The 21,444-nt window shown below is 46.4% G+C and overlaps 1 protein-coding gene across 1 annotated transcript; it reads right to left on the minus strand.

The window, feature by feature from the left end:
* Positions 1 to 1,319: 1,319 nt before the first annotated feature.
* On the minus strand, positions 1,320 to 21,094 carry LOC139284889 (mitogen-activated protein kinase-binding protein 1-like). The gene is made up of 36 exons (XM_070905240.1): positions 20,990 to 21,094; positions 19,785 to 19,876; positions 19,431 to 19,493; positions 18,714 to 18,771; positions 18,441 to 18,608; positions 17,701 to 17,838; positions 17,418 to 17,600; positions 17,137 to 17,297; positions 16,859 to 17,048; positions 16,508 to 16,639; positions 16,173 to 16,336; positions 15,345 to 15,436; positions 14,868 to 14,993; positions 14,374 to 14,450; positions 14,135 to 14,250; positions 13,964 to 14,039; positions 13,271 to 13,382; positions 12,906 to 12,969; positions 11,817 to 11,930; positions 11,582 to 11,691; positions 11,069 to 11,121; positions 10,638 to 10,839; positions 9,459 to 9,511; positions 9,119 to 9,343; positions 8,687 to 8,748; positions 8,394 to 8,551; positions 8,204 to 8,317; positions 8,006 to 8,117; positions 7,815 to 7,893; positions 6,959 to 7,028; positions 5,379 to 5,501; positions 4,864 to 5,128; positions 4,247 to 4,515; positions 3,905 to 3,994; positions 3,592 to 3,692; positions 1,320 to 2,054 (listed from the first exon to the last, which is right to left on the minus strand). The coding sequence occupies exons 1-36, from the start codon at positions 21,092 to 21,094 to the stop codon at positions 1,827 to 1,829; spliced, it is 4,545 nt and encodes a 1,514-aa protein (XP_070761341.1). The 3' UTR covers positions 1,320 to 1,826.
* Between the last annotated feature and the right edge of the window lie 350 nt (positions 21,095 to 21,444).

The raw sequence follows: 21,444 nt of genomic DNA on the forward strand, positions 1-21,444 counted from the left end.
CGCCATCGTGTTTGTGTGGTTTAATAAAAGCAGCGACTGAATCTACGCCTTTAAATATTATTTAAACATAAATAACTCAGGTCAGTAACTGTAAAGGTGGGGGGTCACTTCCTGTCTGTGTGTAGTCAGCTCTCTCTGACTGTTGTTATCTATCAGAAACGTCATGCTCACTGAACCGTGTCTACTCTGAACGGATAAATCAGAGTGAAGCATGTCATTTAAATCCCTCTGTAACTATATAAATATTTACTGGTAATATTGTCTCAACAACAGCAGAGGGAAAAAACTGAAGCACATTGTGGGCTAACGCAACACTTCCTCGAGTTGCTGCTTCACATTAAAACACTTCTGCTGGCCCAACACGGGCTGGCTTTTATTGTGAAGCAGCCACAGGAAACTGAGGTCAGCACTGACCGCCACCTTTCAGCAAACTGTAACACTGGATCATACCGTCACTTCCTGTCAGTCCCTCATGTCCGTGAAGGCAACTTGAATCCAGTGTGGGAATGGCAGACTCCGCCACTAACAATAAAAAGGACTATACAGAGAAGATTTGATTTCATGAAATCTGAAGTGTCCTCTGGCAGTTGACGTTTACTTGGAGGTCTCGATCCTTCAGCATGTGGATCCTGCAGCCTCCTCTCGTGTCCAGTTTTTTTTATTCCATGTTTTGTTGTTTCCTCATGTTGTGATCAGAAAGGGATTTAATGATTAGCTGCTGTTTGCCGTCAGACTCAAGAGTCACTTTTGTCTCTCAAGGATTTTAGAAACTTTATCGACAAGGTTTACGGCCACAAAACTGTTGGGTCTGAGTCTACAATGCTTAACAATATTTTATGAATGAAGACTGAAGTGGACCAACAGAAGACATTTCATTCCAGACTGTTACTAATGTGATGCTAATACTTAATAAAACCTCTTAATACATGTTGACTGTCTCTTGTTTACTTCAGAGTTCAGTCTCAGATTGATTTACGGACCTGAGGAAGAACTCAGATCCTTTATTCATTGTTCAGCTCTGCATCTGTGTGTTCGCTAGAATTTTATGAAATCTGAATCTAGTTTTGAATCACTTATTGAATCCAGTCGTCTTCAGTCAACTACTGAGTACTGAGTACTCACGTATCAATACAGTAATGATTGAATACTCACGGGTCAGACGGTCACAGCTGCTGTGATCAATGACAAGATGGCCTCTAGTTTCGTTGGATCACTAAATGTTCATTAAAACAACAAAAAAAATCTCATTAAAACAAAATGTTTCTTATAATTTAGTGTTACAACAACAAAATATAGGAAAGAAAAATAAAACTATACACATATATACACACACACACACACATGTACATATTTTTTTTATCCATAAGCAAAAAGCAGGAAGAAAACTGACATCATTCTACTGATTTAATTTAATTTAATTTAATTTTGTTTTCCCTTGAAGTTTTTTATTCAGTCGGGGGTGAATATTTGGACGAGTGTTTTCTGTTTGTTGTTTTATGACATCACTGATGATACAGTGACTATGATCAAGGTTTTATGTTGTTTAAAGTAAAACTTCTCTATATTTAAAGCCTGAGAAAACACATTCAACTCTGAGACACATTAATTAATAAAACATATAAAGCTCAAGTTTTTAATCAACAAACTGATTTAAAACACAAATAAAACATTTTGCTGCTGTATAAAACATAAAGTGCATTAAATTTAATACTGATGTTTATAAAATCAGCTGAATGAAACCAGCTGAGTCGCTCAGGCTGATGTTGAAGTGAAATTTGTCCTCTTTCAGCCTCCGTACAGAGAGCAGCAGAGCGACTGGTCCTGGTTCAGAGTCGGTTCAGTTTGTTCTGGGTCATCTGAACCAGCAGCTCAGAGTATTTCTCCAGCAGAGCCGTCGTCCCGTCGTCCTCCAGTCGACCAGAGGGGGCGTCGCTGCCCCGCCCGTCTCCCCCCCGCAGCACCGCCTGCAGCTCTGAGTGAACGACATCAAACGCCTCCTGCAGGACGGACGACATCTGAAGACGGCGCTCTGAACCGCCGAGCGACACGCTGAGCTGCAGGAGGGAGAAATAAAACTCATCACAGCCGTCATCTGTCACAACACTTCATTATCAAAAGTCAGAATATTACTAGAAAAAGTATATATATATATAAATATATATATAAATAAAAGTATTCCCTTGTGTGTCCCTTTACTTTGAGTCATGCTTCACTTGTATAAAGTAGCTGTTTTTAAGTTACTGGTCTTTACATCTGTTGTCATTTTTCTCAAGATGAGTTTCTCTCCAACTCTGAAGCCATTTTGAAAAATTGACTTCACTCTAAGGAATCCCGTTTTTTCACAAAGTCATGATCGTCTTCATGAACGGGACTCATATAAAGGAGAGAGTCATCGGTCAACTGGCAGATACAAAGACGAGGAACTCCCCGACTGATTCAGACACAGACAGTTACAGACAGAGAGACAGTTACAGACAGACAGACACACAGAGAGACGGTTATAGTCAGAGAGACAGTTACAGAGAGACAGACACACAGAGAGACGGTTACAGAGAGACAGTTACAGAGAGACAGACACACAAGAGAGACAGTTACAGAGAGACAGTTACAGACAGACACACAGAGAGAGTTACAGTCAGAGAGACAGTTACAGAGAGACAGACACACAGAGAGACAGTTACAGACAGAGAGACAGTTACAGTCAGAGAGACAGTTACAGAGAGACAGTTACAGAGAGACAGTTACAGACAGAGAGACAGTTACAGTCAGAGAGACAGTTACAGAGAGACAGACACACAGAGAGACGGTTACAGAGAGACAGTTACAGAGAGACAGACACACGAGACAGACAGTTACAGAGAGACAGTTACAGACAGACACACAGAGAGACAGTTACAGTCAGAGAGACAGTTACAGAGACAGACACACAGAGAGACAGACACACAGAGAGACAGTTACAGACAGAGAGACAGTTACAGTCAGAGAGACAGTTACAGTCAGAGAGACAGTTACAGAGAGACAGTTACAGACAGAGAGACAGTTAGTCAGAGAGACAGTTACAGAGAGACAGTTACAGAGAGACAGTTACAGACAGACAGACACACAGAGAGACGGTTACAGTCAGAGAGACAGTTACAGAGAGACAGACACACAGAGAGACGGTAACAGAGAGACAGTTACAGACAGACACACAGAGAGACAGTTACAGAGAGACAGACACACAGAGAGACAGTTACAGTCAGAGAGACAGTTACAGACAGACACACAGAGAGACAGTTACAGACAGAGAGACAGTTACAGTCAGAGAGACAGTTACAGAGAGACAGTTACAGACAGAGAGACAGTTAGTCAGAGAGACAGTTACAGAGAGACAGTTACAGACAGAGAGACAGTTACAGTCAGAGAGACAGTCAGACAGACAGAGAGACAGTCAGACAGACAGTCAGACAGACAGAGAGACAGTTAGTCAGACAGACAGACAGACAGACAGACAGTTACAGTCAGAGAGACAGTTAGTCAGACAGACAGACAGTTACAGTCAGACAGACAGAGAGACAGTTACAGACAGACAGTTACAGACAGACAGGTCACCTGTTGGTGGAGCTGCACGGCCCGTCTGGCTGTCTGTCTCAGCTCGTTGGCGACCTGCTGACACTTCTGCACACTGAGCGACTCTTCAACATCACCTGAACCTGCGACAACAAACGTCCTGATGATTAATCTTCTCAGAGCCTGAACACATGCACAGTTTGTCCTGAGGGGGGCGCTACAGGAAAGACCAGCAACATGTAAAGGGTTCATCCTCTGAGGAGCAGAACTGAGGATCAGGAACCTTCAGGATCATCTGAGCAGTAGATAGTGTTAGACAGGAGGATGTTCCGGTGAGAACGTTACAGGAAGTTACCTGTGTGAGGGGGGCGGAGTGATTCTGACAGAGGAGAAGAGGAAGAGGTGGGCAGGTTAGACGACAACGACTCGGCTCCCAAAGACGGGTCTGATGGTGGGAACAACAAGGAGAGGACGGATCGAACAGAAACTCGTCAAAAGTCGTAATATGAGAAAAAGAAAAACTGGAATATTTTAAGTTGTAGTCACAATATTACATAAAATACTTTTAATATTTTGAGAAAAAGTCATGTCGTAATATCAAAGTCATGACATCACGAGAAAAAGTCATAATATAACTTGAAAAGTGAAAAAAGACAAAAAAACATTTTGAGATGTTGTCTTTGTCCGTATGTCTCACCTGGATCAGTCTGGATTCTGGTCTCGGATCCTCCTGGACCCTCGTCCTGCCTGGAGGCGGAGCGGGTGATGATGTCAGAGCTGATGATGTCACAGGCCGTGGGTGTGGCTGTGGGTGTGATGGAGGGGGCGGGGCTGAGGATGAGGGTTTGGTTTAGATTGGTCAGTGTCTCCTCGACGCTGCACCTCCTGACCTCGTCCAGTGACATCACCTCAGTGGGTGTGGCCAAGACCACGTGATGCTGAGACTTCTGGGACGACAGAGCGACGCTGACGGGAGCAACGAAGACGAGAAACAGCATGAAACATTAAAATAATACAAAGGAAGTTGAATAGACACTTAAATATTATGACCTTTTTCTCAACTGACTTTTTCTTAAACTCAAACAACTTCCTACAACTTTATCTCTCAAATTCAAAACTTCTTTTTCCGAAATATGACAACTTTTTATTACTTATTTCTCAAAGAAGGTTTAATTAAAACATTACGACTTTTGTTCCCTTCAAAATATTTCAACTTCTTTCTCAAAGTATTTTGGCTCTGGCAGGCTTCTGTAAATTTGTCAAAACTGTTCAACATAAAAAAGAAAGTGGGCTGGCAGTGGGACCAGGTGTTACCTGCTGTTCTGGTCCTGATGGGGGTCAGGTTTGGTGCTGTGGAGGTCCAGACCAGCAGAGAGCAGTGGGGCAGGAGGCTGGAGGTCTGCGGAGGAGGACAGGTTCTCCTTCTCCTCTTCCTCCTGGGTGGAGGAGTTGGGGGGGTCCTGGCTCAGTTTGGCCCTGGAGCTGGCTGTGGTTCCCAGGTATCCGATCCGAGACGCCCCCTGCTGGACTGCGGACACCACGCTGCTGTTGTGGGCCACCAGAGTCCTGGAGGTGACGTCTGATTGGTTAAAGAAGCAGAAGGTCAGAAACTACAAAGTGACGACAGATTAAATACAGAATCTCTTCCAGGACCAGGACCTGGAGTTAACCCTCACCCACACTGTCAGGGTGAAGTGAGAGAAGACAGTTTGACCTCCGACCTCGTGAGTTTTACAGCAAAAAGAAAACCCGAAAAACACAACACACCTGGACACACACACACACACACACACACACACACACACACACACACACACACACACACACACCTCGCAGGGTTTCTCTGCACTGGACGACCACCACAGTGTGTCGTCGGCGTGTTGGGCGGCGAAGGGGCTGATGGGAAATCCTGCAGGAAGATCTACGACGAAGGACTGAGAGGCTGCATCTAACTGTGATCACACACACACACACACACACACCCCTCCCCGTCTTTAGTAACACGTGGGGTCCCTCAGGGAGGCATCCTGGAGCTTCTGTTCTTTCTATCAAACCTCACAAAGATTTAAACAAACACTTCAACATTTCAGTACATCCTCCTGTTCTCCATCCGTCTTGGAGAGTACGCCACAGAGCTGGGCTAGCTATGCCTGTGAAGGACTTTTCTTTACGCCGAGCGTTACTGTGTTACTCCAATACTCCGACCGTTACTGTGTTACTCCAATACTCCGAGCGTTACTCCGAGCGTTACTGTGTTACTCCAATACTCTGAGCGTTACTGTGTTACTCAGAGCGTTACTCTGTTACTCCATGCGTTACTCTAATACTCTGTGCGTTACTCCGTGCCGTTTCAACAAATATGTCGAAAAACATATTTTGATGATGATGATGCTGGACATCATCAAAACTTATATTTCTTGACACAAAAAGTGAGGAGAATTCAAAATCTGACTTCAACTTCAATCAGAGGAGAAGGGACACTGATCAAACAAACATTCAGCTTCTAAATGAAGGACTAATATTTGATGAGAATGACATATCGGACAACAATTGTGTCGACCATCAGTTCAGCAGAAATGCTGAAACAAAGTAATGCCTCCTATCAGTGACATCAGAGATCATTACTGTGACGAACCGGCGTTGATTCATGGTCGCCTCACAGACTGCAGGAGGAAAGAGAAAACATCTCCATCGAAGTATGAAAACTGAAACTAAATAGAAACCGAACTGTAGGTGTAAATTGTGTGAGTGGAGCTGAAACCACAGAGAAAGTTTGTGTTGCTTGCAGACGTGCAGGTTTAGAAGAACATCAGCAATAAACATGTGAATCAGAAATACTTTATTGAATACTTTCTTTATTGATCCCTGAGGGGAAATGATACACATTATCTTCCTGCTGTTAAACCAGTCCAGCTGCTCTGACTGGTTCCACACCGATACTCAGAACTGAAGCTTTCATGAGTTTCATATTCTTACAGATACATTTAAATAAACACACCAGAACTGTGGATGAAGGAGTCTGAAGAGTTGGAATAATAGGAGAGGGATAAAGGTGGCAAACTATAGAGTCAACAGTGAGAGTACAGTGTAAACACAGCGTCTTGGTTGGAATAAACCTTCAGCTGAGCACTGCCGTGTGCTGGAAGGAGCTGAGTTGTGTGCAAAGACAAAAAGTCATTGAGATTTTTATTCTGAAAGTCTTCAGCGCTCAGAAAGCCTGACGTAAGCTCCCATTACCTTTTGGAGCTTTTATTTTAAAAATCCAGTTCTGGAGATGAAGCTGAGGCACAACTCAAACTCTAGTTTATTACTCCGCTGAACGTGCTGCTGTAAAACATGTCTTCCTGTTCACAGCACTAAATCGTTTCTGCAAGTCAGAAAACCACCAACACAGAAACTGAAGACTCACCTGGACTGTTGGGATTTTCTTTCTGAGTCGACTCAGTCGAGGTGACCTCGCTGCTCGACTCGGAGTTCACCTGAAAACAAACGTTTAGTCACCGATTGTCTTAGTGAAACTGTATTCACCAACTGTCAATGTGTCGTTCTACAGAATGCAAATGAGCATGTTATCAGGTAAATCATGACAGTCGTCATGCTGCTCAGGTGTGTTTCAGGTGTGTTTCAGGTGTGTTTAATGTCGTTCAGGTGTGTTTCAGGTGTGTTTAGTGTCACTCAGCTGTGTTTCAGGTGTGTTTAATGTCGTTCAGGTGTGTTTCAGGTGTGTTTAGTGTCACTCAGCTGTGTTTCAGGTGTGTTTAATGTCGTTCAGGTGTGTTTCAAGTGTGTTTAATGTTGTTCAGGTGTGTTTTGTGTTGGTCAGGTGTGTTTTGTGTGTTTCAGGTGTGTTTAATGTTGTTTAGGTGTGTTTCAGGTGTGTTTAGTGTCACTCAGCTGTGTTTCAGGTGTGTTTAATGTTGCTCAGGTGTGTTTAATGTCACTCAGGTGTGTTTTGTGTTGCTCAGGTGTGTTTCAGGTGTGTCAACGGTCACTCAGGTGTGTTTCAGGTGTGTTTAATGTCGTTCAGGTGTGTTTTGTGTCGCTCAGGTGTGTTTCAGGCGTGTTTTGTGTTGCTTAGGTGTGTTTCAGGTGTGTTTAATGTCACTCAGCTGTGTTTCAGGTGTGTTTAATGTTGTTCAGGTGTGTTTTGTGTTGCTTAGGTGTGTTTCAGGTGTGTTTTGTGTTGCTCAGGTGTGTTTTAGGTGTGTTTAATGTTGTTTGGGTGTGTTTAATGTCGTTCAGGTGTGTTTCAGGTGTGTTTGTACCGGTGCGTTGCTGACGTTGCTCTCCTCTGAGATCCTGGTTGGGATTGAGGCAGGAGGCGGAGCTCGGGTCGGCCACACCCTAAAAACACAGCAGGAACCGACTGTTATCACCATGACCATCAACAGCCACCAGCTAAACTCGAAATAGAAAACTCATCCACAAAGTCCCTGAGGATTGTGGGTAGACTGACCTGATTCTGTCCTGGAAGCGGGACAGGAAGCGGGTGGAGATGCTGAGTCGAGAATTCAGGAAGGGTTTTTCCTCTGGAGGCTGCAGAGTCCTCAGGTCTGTGTCAAATTTCTCTGAAAGGTCAAAGGTCACAACACCTCAGCCAACGTGAGGAGACAGTCAACATTACAGACTAATGATGCTGGACAGGGTCTGGTACCGTCGCTCAGACTGGAGGCCAGAGTATCAAAGTGGTTCTTCAGAGAGTTTCTGTCCTCGTCGTCCTCCAGACTCAAACTGCCCACAGAGCTGCCCTGACTGAGAGAGTCTGTGTCTGATACAGGAGAGAGGAGGTTATAGAATCATATTAACAATATTAACAATAATAAAGTTATATCCTGCTCTCTGACCGGCGTCGTGCTGCTGCTCCAGACTTCCTGCTAAGTCTTCAGAGTAGGCGGAGTCTGGACTCAGCTGAGTGCTCCACACTGGCCCCGCCCCCTGACCTTTGACCCCCAGCTGGGTCAGAGACCCCCGAGGGTCTGTCACACCCTCAACGTCAAACTCCCTGAAAACACAAACACACAGACACAGTGATGATGAGGAACAGGGGACAGGACTCAGCTGCGTCTCTCAGAAGCATCAAGGAAAGAATCGGTTTGTTCGTCACGTTTGATTCGGAGGTTCTGAAGGTGAACCTCACCTGTCAGCCGTAGTGTTGTTGGGGCCGGACCTGCCCCTGTCCTCACCTGGATTCTGCAGCACCTGAACATCACACACAGTCAGAGGCAGTCAGGTATCTGTTCACACCTGAAGACTGCTGGAGTTTATTTATTCTCCAGTGGGAACACACTACAGACTCTGGATCTGGGACCTGCATTACAGAAGAGTTCTATACGAATGAAATCCACCTTCATGTTAGTCCACATTGTTGAGGTCAGTCTCTCCCTGTGGTGGTTCTACAGTAGGGGGGGGGGGGGGGGGGGGGTTTGGGGGCATTTTGGACTTAATAACTTTAGCGGAGTAGAAAAATAGACAGCTGTGAACTCTTCATCAAACAACCTTCATCATTGAGTTTAACTTCAGGCTGAAAATAGTTCCCTCCTTTCTATTTATTCAATCAACAATCAGTCACCTCCTTCTCCTCCTCCTCCTCCTCTTCCTCCTCCTCTCCCAGCAGACTCTCCAGACTCTGAGGGTGGAAGTCTTCATCTTCCTCTTCCTCCTCCTGACTCTTGGTGGGACTCGGAGAGTTGATGGAGCAGATGGTCAGAGGGTTCTGCTGCTCCGCCCACCGACTCCGTACCTGACGAGGCTCAGCGTCTGATTGGACGCCAGAGGAAGCTCCACCCTGACCCTGCTGAACACACACACACACACACACACACACTGGAGGAAAGCCAATCTACAAACAGATTGATTATCTGTAAACTGATCAGTAATGGAGTGAAACAAACAGTCAACATGGAACTGACCAGCTTTCTGAACCACATGGGCAGTTTTCCGTTGGTCTGAAGCAGCGGAGCGTCTGAAACACACAACAACAACAACGTGACTCAAACACAAACTGTCCTTAAAGACCAGCTGTAGCTCTGTACGTCCACAGGGAGACCTGAAGGCTCAGGGGGACACTGAGACGTCCGTCCGTCATTACAGATACAGACAGCAGTCTGACCGGAGACCTCTGCTGCAGGTCGTCTCTCCTCATGTCAGCTCTCTAATGAAGGATCGAACTTTCCATCTAGATCCATTATACCTGAACAAAGACCTGCTTCAGTGCTGCATGAGCGAGGGGTGAACACACTAACGGCAGCCGGGCTGCGTCTATACTCACAATCTGGAGTGACGGTACGTAAGGAACGTTCTGTTTCGTTTAGGCTTCACCCTCTAAGGATATCACTAGTGGGATGAGGCCGAAGCAGGATGTGGTCCAAGCACACAAACATCAGGAGAAATCAATAACCAGTCCACACCTCACCAATGCATCACAGTACATCATATCTGCACAGAGACAGAACAAAAGCTGATATTCACCAAGAGGGAATGAAACTGGAAAACAACATGAAACCTGCTGCTGTGGGAAGTAGAGACAGTGCCAGTCCAGCAGAGAGCAGAGTGGCAGAGAAAACAGCTCTCCATGCAGGAGAGGCCTGAGGGAGAGCGCTCAGTTAAAGAAGACAGAACAACAATCAGTCTGACAAACACTCAGAACGGAGTGAGTTCCACCAGTGAAAGAGCCAATAGATCATCAGAGTACGTTCTCTTTCAGGTCAAACATCTTCAGATATGAGTGGAAAGTTTAGAGTTTAATTTGGACTCAAACGTAGTTTAACCGTGTCACGATATTCTCCTTCAGAACACTTTGAGAACAAATATTACTGCGACACAAAACTGCAGAAGAACATTTAGCATGCAGTAATTCACGTTGTAGACTCGACCACTGACTGACTGTGGAACAGTAATATAACAGGGTCCAGCATCAGACCAGGTCCACCTCGTCTTGTTCCTCTGTTAAAGAGTCTTTGTGCAGTTTGTCTTTCTCTGACTTGAGGACAGACGGCGTCACATCCTGCACAGACTGTAAAGACCTTTGAGGCAAATGTGTGACAAACTGGCTTTACAATCTGTAACCAGACCCCAGTCCTCCTCCTCACCGTGAGCAGAGTCCAGTCTGGCTGGAGTCTGGAGGTCAGCCTCTTCCTCCCCTCTCTGCTCCTCCTCCTCCTGACTCTTGGTGGGACTCGGAGAGTTGATGGAGCAGATGGTCAGAGGGTTCTGCTGCTCCGCCCACCGACTCCGTAGCTGACGAGGCTCAGCATCTGATTGGACACCAGAGGAGGCTCCGCCCTGACCCTGCTGAACACACACACACACACACACACACACACACACATACACACACACACACACACACACACACACACACACACACACACACACACACACACACACACACACACACACACACACACACACACACACACACACACACACACACACTGGAGGAAAACCAATCTACAAACAGATTGATTATCTGTAAACTGATCAGTAATGGAGTGAAACAAACAGTCAACATGGAACTGACCAGCTTTCTGAACCACATGGGCAGTTTTCCGTTGGTCTGAAGCAGCGGAGCGTCTGAAACACACAACAACAACAACAACGTGACTCAAACACAAACTGTCCTTAAAGACCAGCTGTAGCTCTGTACGTCCACAGGGAGACCTGAAGGCTCAGGGGGACACTGAGACGTCCGTCCGTCATTACAGATACAGACAGCAGTCTGACCGGAGACCTCTGCTGCAGGTCGTCTCTCCTCATGTCAGCTCTCTAATGAAGGATCGAACTTTCCATCTAGATCCTTTATCCACAGTGTCTGCTGCGGGGACTTTCAGGTTTCTGGGATCCACTATCTCCCAGGACCTAAAGTGGGCGTCCAACATAGACTCCATCATCAGAAAGGCCCAGCAGAGGATGTACTTCCTGTTCCAGCTCAGGACGTTCAACCTGCCTCAGCAGCTGCTGATCCAGTTCTACACTGCTACCATCCAGTCTGGTTTGGATCTGCCACCAAACAGGACAGGAACGGACTCCTCACCGTGAGCAGAGTCCAGTCTGGCTGGAGTCCTGAGGTCAGCCTCTTCCTCCTCCTCCTCTTCCTCCATCTGAGGCAGCTGAGAGGAGGGTGCAGTGATGAAGGTCTCCCTTCTGAAACAACAACAGTTTCAGGTTGACCACAGAAACAAACCTCAGCAGCAGACTGAAACCTGATCCAGTAACTCTGGATCATCTCAGACCACCTTCCTCCTGCAGCTCTTCATCACCTCACTCACCTGATGTGTTGCTGTCTGCGGCTGCAGGTTTCAGGTGCAGCGCTCAGTTTGAGGCCCCGCCTCTTCCTCATGGTGCTGGTCATCTGAGAGTCCAACCGCCACACAAACACACAGCTGCACGCACACACACACACAACAACAACAACAACAACATACACACACACACAACATACACACACACACGCACACAACATACACACACACACACACACAACATACACACACACACACACACACACACACACAACATACACACACACACGCACACACACACACACAACATACACACACACACGCACACAACATACACACACACACAACACACACACACACACACACACACACACACAACATACACACACACACACAGATCAGACTTTAATAACAATGAACTGACACCTGAGTGAGGTCTACCTGTCTCCTGACGTCAGTGAGGTCTACCTGTCTCCTGACGTGAGTGAGGTCTACCTGTCTCCTGACGTCAGTAAAGTTTACCTGTCTCCTGACGTCAGTGAGGTCTACCTGTCTCCTGACGTCAGTAAAGTTTACCTGTCTCCTGACGTCAGTAAAGTTTACCTGTCTCCTGACGTCAGTGAGGTCTACCTGTCTCCTGACGTCAGTAAAGTTTACCTGTCTCCTGACGTCAGTGAGGTCTACCTGTCTCCTGACGTCAGTGAGGTCTACCTGTCTCCTGACGTCAGTAAAGTTTACCTGTCTCCTGACGTGAATGAGGTCTACCTGTCTCCTGATGTGAGTGAGGTCTACCTGTCTCCTGATGTGAGTGAGGTCTACCTGTCTCCTGACGTCAGTAAAGTTTACCTGTCTCCTGACGTGAATGAGGTCTACCTGTCTCCTGACGTGAGTGAGGTCTACCTGTCTCCTGATGTCAGTAAAGTTTACCTGTCTCCTGATGTGAGTGAGGTCTACCTGTCTCCTGACGTCAGTAAAGTTTACCTGTCTCCTGACGTCAGTAAAGTTTACCTGTCTCCTGACGTCAGTGAGGTCTACCTGTCTCCTGATGTCAGTAAAGTTTACCTGTCTCCTGACGTCAGTGAGGTCTACCTGTCTCCTGACGTCAGTAAAGTTTACCTGTCTCCTGACACAGTGATGAGGTGTCTGCAGTCCTGACTGAACCTCATACAGGTGACGATCTCTGAGGAAACGAACACAGCAGGTAAATCAAACGTGAACAACATCTAAAAGGTCCTGAAAGAGTTTAAAATACTTTATAAAACTATAAACTTTCAGTTTGGACGACTGAACCAAACCAGCTCCTGGGTCAACCAAAACTAAACTAACACTGAGACTTGAAATGTCTCTGAGGGATTTTAAGATGCTCCGGAGAGAAAAAGACTCTCAGGTCCGAGAAGAATCTTTCAGCAACAAACCAACAGTTAATATACTCATTCTGTCCACTGCCTTAAAAACTAACAGACACTATTAGATTTACTCACCAGAGTGTCCGAACAGGGTGGCGACACACTCTCCAGACTCGTAGTCAAAGATGGTGATGTTTTTATCAGAGCAGCTGGTGGCGAAGAACGACCCCGACGGATCCATCTGAACCTGCAGACAGCACCAAATATCAGCCAATCACATCGCAGAGGGAGTACACATCACAGTGCAGTCGACATGTAGCTGCCAAAGACTAAAGAACCCAACAATAATGTGATTATTACGAAGCCACTGAATATAAAGACAACAGGACATCTGCCGTCACGGCTCTGGTTACTGTTGAGTCCTGAAACAGCTCAAAGGGTTAAATCCACATTAAACTTGACTGAGATCATCAACAGAGTGAAGTAACCGTCAGTCTGCCATCATGTTCACTTCTTCTTTAGAGTCCGAAACATCAGCACATCATATTAAAGACATCAGAGACGACAGAGCAGCAGCTCAGTTGCATCTCTGTTACTGTGAAGACACTGAACATCAGGTCCATCACAGCAGGAGGCTCATAGTCAAACAAGGACGTTTTCTTTGGGTTATTTCACTCTGATTTAATACTTTTATTCTTGTAATTATCTACATAATAAACTCTGACACTGTTTCAGCCATCAGCTGGATTTATTTCATCTACAAAGAGACAAACTCATTCAGGAGGCTGTGACAGCCAGACACCAACAACATGAATCAATAATCAATACCTTCAGCAGAGCTCCTTCATCACTGGACGAGCCTTTCAAACACTTCTTCAGCTTCCCGGTCTCCACGTGGTACACCCTAAAAACACACAGCAGCTTCAGTGTTCAGCGGATCATCACGCGTTACAACTCCGTCTTTTTTAATGTCTCCTGAAGCGTCTTCTTGTTTCTAACCGGACGTTTCGGTCCTGACAGGCGACGGCGACGTGCGTCCTCGATGAGTCCAGGTCCATGTCGTACAGCGTGGTCTTCTCCACCACGTGGTGACTCCTGGAGAACGACAGACCCTCCTCCGTCTGGACCACCACAGACATGACGACACGGTTCATACACAGGAGGATTATGGGACACTGGGACAGTTTATGGTCGTTTGTACCTGAATAAAGCTCATTTATACACCAGAGTGCGTTCACACTGACCCGCTCAGCTGTCTGGAAGTAGATGCTTTTGTCGGCTCCACAGCTCACCATTCGAAGCTGTGGACTCTCACCTGGAACACAGGAAACACAGGTAACTCTGTTTCTGTCAGCACACCGATGAGCCCGGTCCACATCCGATACACACAGTCTGGTTTAATACCACGGGGGTACAGTCACATAACAACACTTCATGTCATTAAAGCAGCTCCCTGTCAGCAGGAAACAGTGTGTTATAGACGCAGTCAGGTGGTAGAAAGAACTCCTGAACCAGACCGACATGTCCTCTGCAGAGGACTCAGGAGAGACTCAGTGATCTTCTCCTTTCAGTAACACATCGAACAAAGACTACAAACCTTCAGTCGCTGCACAGAACTGTCTCATATTCAGAAGGACACAAGAGGTCTGCAGAATAAATCAACCCCTACACTGTGGGGACCTACAGAGGGAACCCTGTTAACCCCTCGTGTCCACCATGAATCTGACTTTACCAGTGAAGCTGACAGCAGTGATGGAGGCAGAGTGGTCGTTCAGAGTCTGTTCCAGACTGTAGTCCTTCTCCAGGTTGAAGACGTGGATTAGCCGATCCCTGCTGGCCGACGCCAACAGTTTCACACCTGAAACAACAGAGTCATCATTCAAGTGTCACACCTGCAGCGAGGAACAAACACACAATACGTCACGTCTAACTCCCAAACCAGCCCACAGAACTCCAGACATCATGTTCCAACCTCCGTCAGTAAAACTACAACCGACATCCACCTTCTGATCTGACTGTGAGGAGGACCAACCACAACAGTCCGCTCCGAAAGGTTTCGCTTTGAACGATTAAATAACCAAAGCTGCTTCTGTTTCTGGGGTCCAGTCAGTCCTCTGATGGTCACATGTGGTGAACGGCCGAAGGGGTCGTTTACAGCCTCTGATCTACGAGTGCTGTCCTGGTGGTGACCTTTGACCCGAGGTCTTACCTGTGGATGTGGGGGAGAACTCCAGACACAACACCTCCGAGTCATGAGCCTCAATCTTCACCAGCTCGTCCAGAAACTCCAGACCAAAGATCCTGAACACACACAAACATTTTATCTCTCTGTGAGGACCAGTTCAGGTTTCACTCCTCAACATTTTGTCTCAGACTTTCTCTGTGATGGCTCAGTTTAAATGTCAGTACAGGAGGATTTGAAAGGCCTAAATAAAAACAAATCACACATGAAGTCAAATACAACACACGTTGTTCGATGTATTTTCCTTTTATGAATTTACTGTGTCATAATTAAGTAAAATACACGTTAATAACTGAATGAATTGTTTTTCACTGTGACGTCACATTAAACCAAACAAAGTGAAGAGGAGAGTGTGTAGTGTTTCAGTGTTGTCCAGCAGAGGGCAGCACAGAGCTGCCAACACTGAATACAATGTGGAGCTTTTTCTTTTTAAACATGGAGACACATTGAGCATGCTAAAGTCAAAAACAATCAACGGTCCAATCACAGCTTTGGGGGCGGGGTCACGGGCGGAGCCAAGTGTCAGCGGATGTGTTTCACATTAAAACCGTTTCCTGTGGGCCGCCTACCGGAGAAAACGCTGTTTCCCGCTCTTTCTTTTCTCTTTATTAAGTTGTTTTTCTTTGTACGTCTGGAGACAAAGTCAGTAACAGATTAGAAACATTGTGAGTCTGGGGGTTGAGGTTAGAATCAGGTTTAGCTCGGGTCAGGTTTGGGCCTTTAGGTGTGATGGTTTTTCAGGAATGATTTGTCCTCACAGGTATAGAAGTCCAAACGTGTGTGTCTGTGTCTTACCGCAGGTTTCCACAGCGGTCTCCAGCTGCCAGGTGTTGTCCATCAGGACTGATACCCAGCACTCTGATCCCAGCCTTCCCATCAGCCCCTGCTGCCTCCCCCCTCTCCCCCTCTGCCTGCAGGTGCTGCGTGTTCTCCCCCACATACAAAATCCTCAGCAGGTCCTGAAACACAAACAGGAAGTGATGCATGACAACAAACAGGAAGTGAGGCATGACAACAAATACACAGAGACCTTCTACAGGCTTTCTGTCGCTTTGACCTGAACTTCATCACCAGCTGTATACAGCTGTTCATCTGTATACACCTGTCTCCCTGTCTGTTGCTGGTCTTACGTTGCTGTAGAGGTTTCTGTGTCCGGAGGGGGGGTCGGTGTGCCACAGTCTGATGGTGTTATCAGACGAACAGGTGAGGAAGGAGGACGGAGGAAGACAGGCCTGAGACGCACCTGACAGCTCCGGATACACCTGAAGAGAAAAAGTACAAACTGGTTTACAAACTATACCAGTACACACACACACACACACACACACACACACACACACACACATACACACACACACACACACACCAGTATCTACACACACACATACATATACATTCATATATATATATATGTGTGTGTATATATATGACATGTAGAAGTATTTCTGGTAATACTGGAAGTACTCCTGGTGTGGACTTACTTCGATGCTCCACACACAGCTGCTGTGGTACAGAGCAGAGTACAGCTTCCCCACGTTCCTCACATCTTTAACGTCCCACACATACACACTGTGGTCGTTGTACACACAGGTCAGGTGTCTGGCAGCGGGGTCAAAGGTCAGAGCCAACGTGTCGGGGTACTGAGCACCTGGACCGGCAGGTAACAGGTTGCTGTGGGAACAGATACACAGTTAGTATTTACCAGGTCTTTCCTCAGTAACTAACCGGTATGTTTGCAGTATGTTTGCAGTATTAGTACCCGTGCTGTACACTCTGGGTGAGGTCGACTCCCAGTGGGTGTGGTCTGTGCAGAGTGGTGATGTACTGCAGGTTGGACGGACTGAACACTCTGATGACGCCGTCGGCACAACCGCAGAAGATAAAGTCCTCACTGACGGCCAGACAGCTCGCCGCCGCCGTCTGTCAACAACATTATTTTAATTAGATCATTAGATATGAAACAATGAGCTCTTATTTTGAAATAAATCGTACAGGTGTGTTTTACCTGCGCAGGTGTGGCTTCCTGTGCTCCTCACTAACCTTGAGGTTGACCCAGGCCTCCAGCTGTCTGCTGTTGTTGAACAGACACAGCAGACCGGAGCTGGTGATGCAGTACGTGCTGGACGCCATGAGGCCACGCCCACACGCCACCCCGCTGAACACGTTGTTCTTATGGTCGCCTAGCAACCCCGACCGACCAATCAGAGGCACCGTGCTGTTCACCTGGATTCAGGGAGAATGTGAAAAGTGTAAAGGAAAACCAGTCAGTTTTATACCAGTCAAGGCTGAGCTGTGATTGGCTGATTCGAGGTCAGGACGGTACCCGTCGTTCTTTGGAGGCGTCCAGGTACCAGAACTTGACGTGTCTGCTTCCTGCGGTGACGAAGTAGCTGTTGTCCTGAGAGAAGGAGACGGCGAACACTCTGCTGGACACTTTGTTGGAGGCGATGATGGAACCTTTCTGCTCTCAGACACAAAGACAGGAAGGACCGGAGGGAGGCAGGTACGGACAAAACATCACCTTAATGTCCAGTTATTACTGCAGCGTTTCTGTATAAAGGACTTACAAGAGTATTTACTGTACTATGTGCTCTAGTAGAAAGTACTAACGTGTTCATGAAAAGAGCAGCAATCATATAACTAATGATAATATCCTACACAGGAAGTCATAGAAACAACAATAATTTGTTTCACTGCTTCAAAGACTCATTTATAGATATTATTTATTAACAATAAAAGTGACTGATGTGGAACGTTCTGTTGAATCTGCTGTGGCGTCGGTATTAAATCAACTGGACGATGTGTTTTCTCTAAGAGAAGAACAAACATCTGCACTTCAAGCTTTGGTTGATAAGAAAGATGCATCAGCGCTACGTCACACGTTTCCTCGCTCTGACTGGCTGCAGGTCCAGAGGCACTTTGGTCTGCGGCCGTTCATAACAACCCTTGGAAACTGAAAACGAACTGAGAGGTTCCAGATGCCAGTAAATCTGACCATCCGGTCATATTTCTCATTAGAAAGAGTGTGTGTGTGTGTGTGTGTGTGTGTGTGCGCGTCCTCACCCTCCAGTCCCACACACTAACAGTCATGTCGTGTTGGTATCCCACAGAGACGATGTAGCAGCTGTTGGTGGAGAACGCCACACAGGAAACTCCATATTTATGAGACTGAACCTCGGCCACCTGACCTCCATCCACCTCCCACACCCGCACACAGGGCATGTGACCGCTCTGAAACACACACACACACACACAGGTCTATACAACTTCACCTGTCCTCCCTGGTGTCCACACAGAGACAACAACAGACTCAGGTGTGTGGCTCTCAGCTCTTACCTCACCAGTGACCAGGTATTTCCCGTCATGGGAGAAGGCCAGAGCGCTGAAGGGTTTTCTGAAACACAAACACACGACCCGGTTAGACACCATCACAGCACCAGTACTGGTCTGCACATCCCAGTAACAGCAGTATACCAGAACGTGTAGTCTCAACTGAGAACCTGCCTTCATCCAGAGGTCCTCCTCCTCCTCCTCATCATCATCATCATCATCATCATCATCATCATCATCATCAGCCCTCATCAGAAGTTATGAAAAAGTTACTGGTCACATGTAAGATATCACTGCATCGTGTTAGATTCACATCTGAAGTGAACTTGCATAGATTTAGATTTAGAATCAAGCCTCTTAAGAGGACAACTAGTTAACCTCTTGGACAGGAAGTCCATAAGATCTCACGACAGCTGTTCAGTTTTGGGGCAGTGTGTGTGTGTTGTTTCAGGTGAGTCTGGAGAAAGGTTTGGGTGTCGGCACAGCCAGCAGCAGCAGCAGCGGTGTGACCTCTGACACGAACACTGGGCTCATTGCCTATCCTGCAGGGTTAGCCCCGCCTCCTCCGACTACAGACAGTAGAGACATTAGCATTTAGCTTTGGCAGTCTGTATTTTTCCTGAGAAGCTGGAGCAGATTTAGGTGAAAAGTTCCAGAAAACGGCAGGATTTTAACTCCGTCACACGTTAAGTCAGCAGGTGAAGGTGAAGCAGGCGGAGCTACCTGGACGTGTTGATGATGTGACTCTGTTTGTTCTTCTTCGGGTGAAGCAGCACGATGACACACCTGAAACACAAACACAGTCGGGTTCACTCAAATAAAATCACAGCAGGGTTCAACTTCATGTTTGTACTGAGACTGACACAGAAAAGCATGCTGGCAAAATATCAGATATCAGTATGAGCTTTAAAATACGTGTCTCCCACAGTGACGGATGTTTCTGGTCATTTTCTTCTTCTACAGTTTAAAGACAAACCCTCACACACCAGCACAAATCACACCCTGCAGTGGGCCAAACACCGAACTGTCACTGTTTTTGGGGGGCGTTTCATACGAGTCAGAGGAGGCGGGGCTTACCCTGCAGGATACGCAATGAGCCCAGCCTTCGGGTCAGAGGTCAAACCGCTGCTGCTGGCTGTGCTGATACCCAAAACTTTCTCCAGACACACCTGAAATAACAAAAACACACACACACCAAACTGCATTCAGAATTCTCACAATTTACTCTTTACTTCTCACAACTGTACCTTACTAACCTGACAGGTTTTAAAATTATCAGCCAACTTTATATCTAAAAAACTAGGAACAATTTTCACAATCAAACGTCAACATTTAGTCGATTCTTTTGTTTTAAGAAGAGAGAAAACCTCCAGATTAAAGCTGCATTTACACCATTTTTTCCTTTAGAGGTCATTTTTATACTTTTTCTCTTCAGCTTTTTAATGTTACATCTTCTGCTATATTTCAAGTCCTCTGCTGTCACACTGTTCAGGCCGTTTAGCTCATTTAACCCTTAAACACATGTCAGTGTGTCCAGGACCATATTAAACTCTCACAGCTTCCTTCGTTTTATTCATGTGTGCCCTAAAGCCCCATCTACAGCTACAACACTTAGGTTCAAATGTGAGGATTTGCTGCTTTTCTTTTGTTTTTCTGTTTATTGGTTTTTTTTTTAGGGCGTTGGCCCGTCACCGGGGGGTACTGGGGTGCGATACCCGCCCATTGTGCATCTCTGGCTATGGGACTGTATGGGACACAGTGGGTTATGTGTCCAGGACCTGGTGCTCAGCTAACAGGTCTGTAGTCCAACATCACATCTCTTCAACCTGTAGAGTTCATTACTTTTATACCGTGCTGCTTTTGCATTCGTTGTAAAAAACCGTGTGAGGTCTGATCTGAAATGTGTTATTTAAATCGTGTTGTCCTGCCAGCAGTTCACCCTGTAGTGTCACAGACAGAGACGGGGTACAGGTTTCAGTGTAACACCGGCGGCCTGCTGGTTTTCTGTTTGTTGTCTAAACATTAGCTTGTTGCTGTGAAAAGTTAGCTACACTGATGATAATGTACTCATCGTTTATTTAGAGCTCAAACACTCAAAGTTAAACTGTTGACTTTTAGTAGCTTGTGTATATGTTCACATGTCGGCAGTTTGGTCACAGTTCATCCTTAAACTTGTTGAAAACTTTGACTTCAGTTCTTCAGTAAAACTTTCCAAACACCAGCCGAGCTAACGGGACTGTGATGCTAACAGTTAGCTCTGTTAGCATCGTATCAGACTGTACCCGGCTGCTGGAGGTCTTCTTATGCTGGCTCTGCCGGCTCTTCCTCCCCGCTGGTTGTCTCCTCTTTGCGGTGTTGACTGAGCCGCAGTCCGCCCCCTCTGCCATGATAACCGCCTCACTTTAACTGTAAAAGTTATCCAGAAAGATGAAACTACACGGCTACAAACCGAGCCGTAACACCGGGGAGAATAGCCGTATAAACACCGCGGTGTGGGTCCTTAAAAGGCCACAGATGTGAACCAGGAGCAGGTCGCTTTATCAAAGTTGTCCACTGATGATAATGATGGAGGACTAGCTTAGCTTCATGCTAACTGTCGCTAAAGGAAACCTGACACTCTCTCTGCGGCGGGACTTTGGTTCAAACTGAGCTCCGCCCACTACACCAGCGGCCAACTGAGCCTTCTGTCCCCAAACAACCAATGGGCAGCCGAGGACCGCCGGAATCCCGCCCACTG

This window comes from Enoplosus armatus, chromosome 5 (assembly GCF_043641665.1).
Source record: "Enoplosus armatus isolate fEnoArm2 chromosome 5, fEnoArm2.hap1, whole genome shotgun sequence".
Classification (NCBI taxonomy): domain Eukaryota; kingdom Metazoa; phylum Chordata; class Actinopteri; order Centrarchiformes; family Enoplosidae; genus Enoplosus; species Enoplosus armatus.

What these genes read in the sequence shown, in the direction of transcription:
- LOC139284889 (XM_070905240.1), bottom strand. Translation starts at nt 21,094, where the DNA reads ATGGCAGAGGGGGCGGACTGCGGCTCAGTCAACACCGCAAAGAGGAGA. An exon ending in ATCACTGTGTCAGGAGACAG is followed by an intron (nt 11,931 to 12,905) that starts GTAAACTTTACT and finishes GTGTGCGTGCAG; the next exon opens with CTGTGTGTTTGTGTGGCGGT. An exon ending in CGCTTCCAGGACAGAATCAG is followed by an intron (nt 7,894 to 8,005) that starts GTCAGTCTACCC and finishes CTGTGTTTTTAG; the next exon opens with GGTGTGGCCGACCCGAGCTC.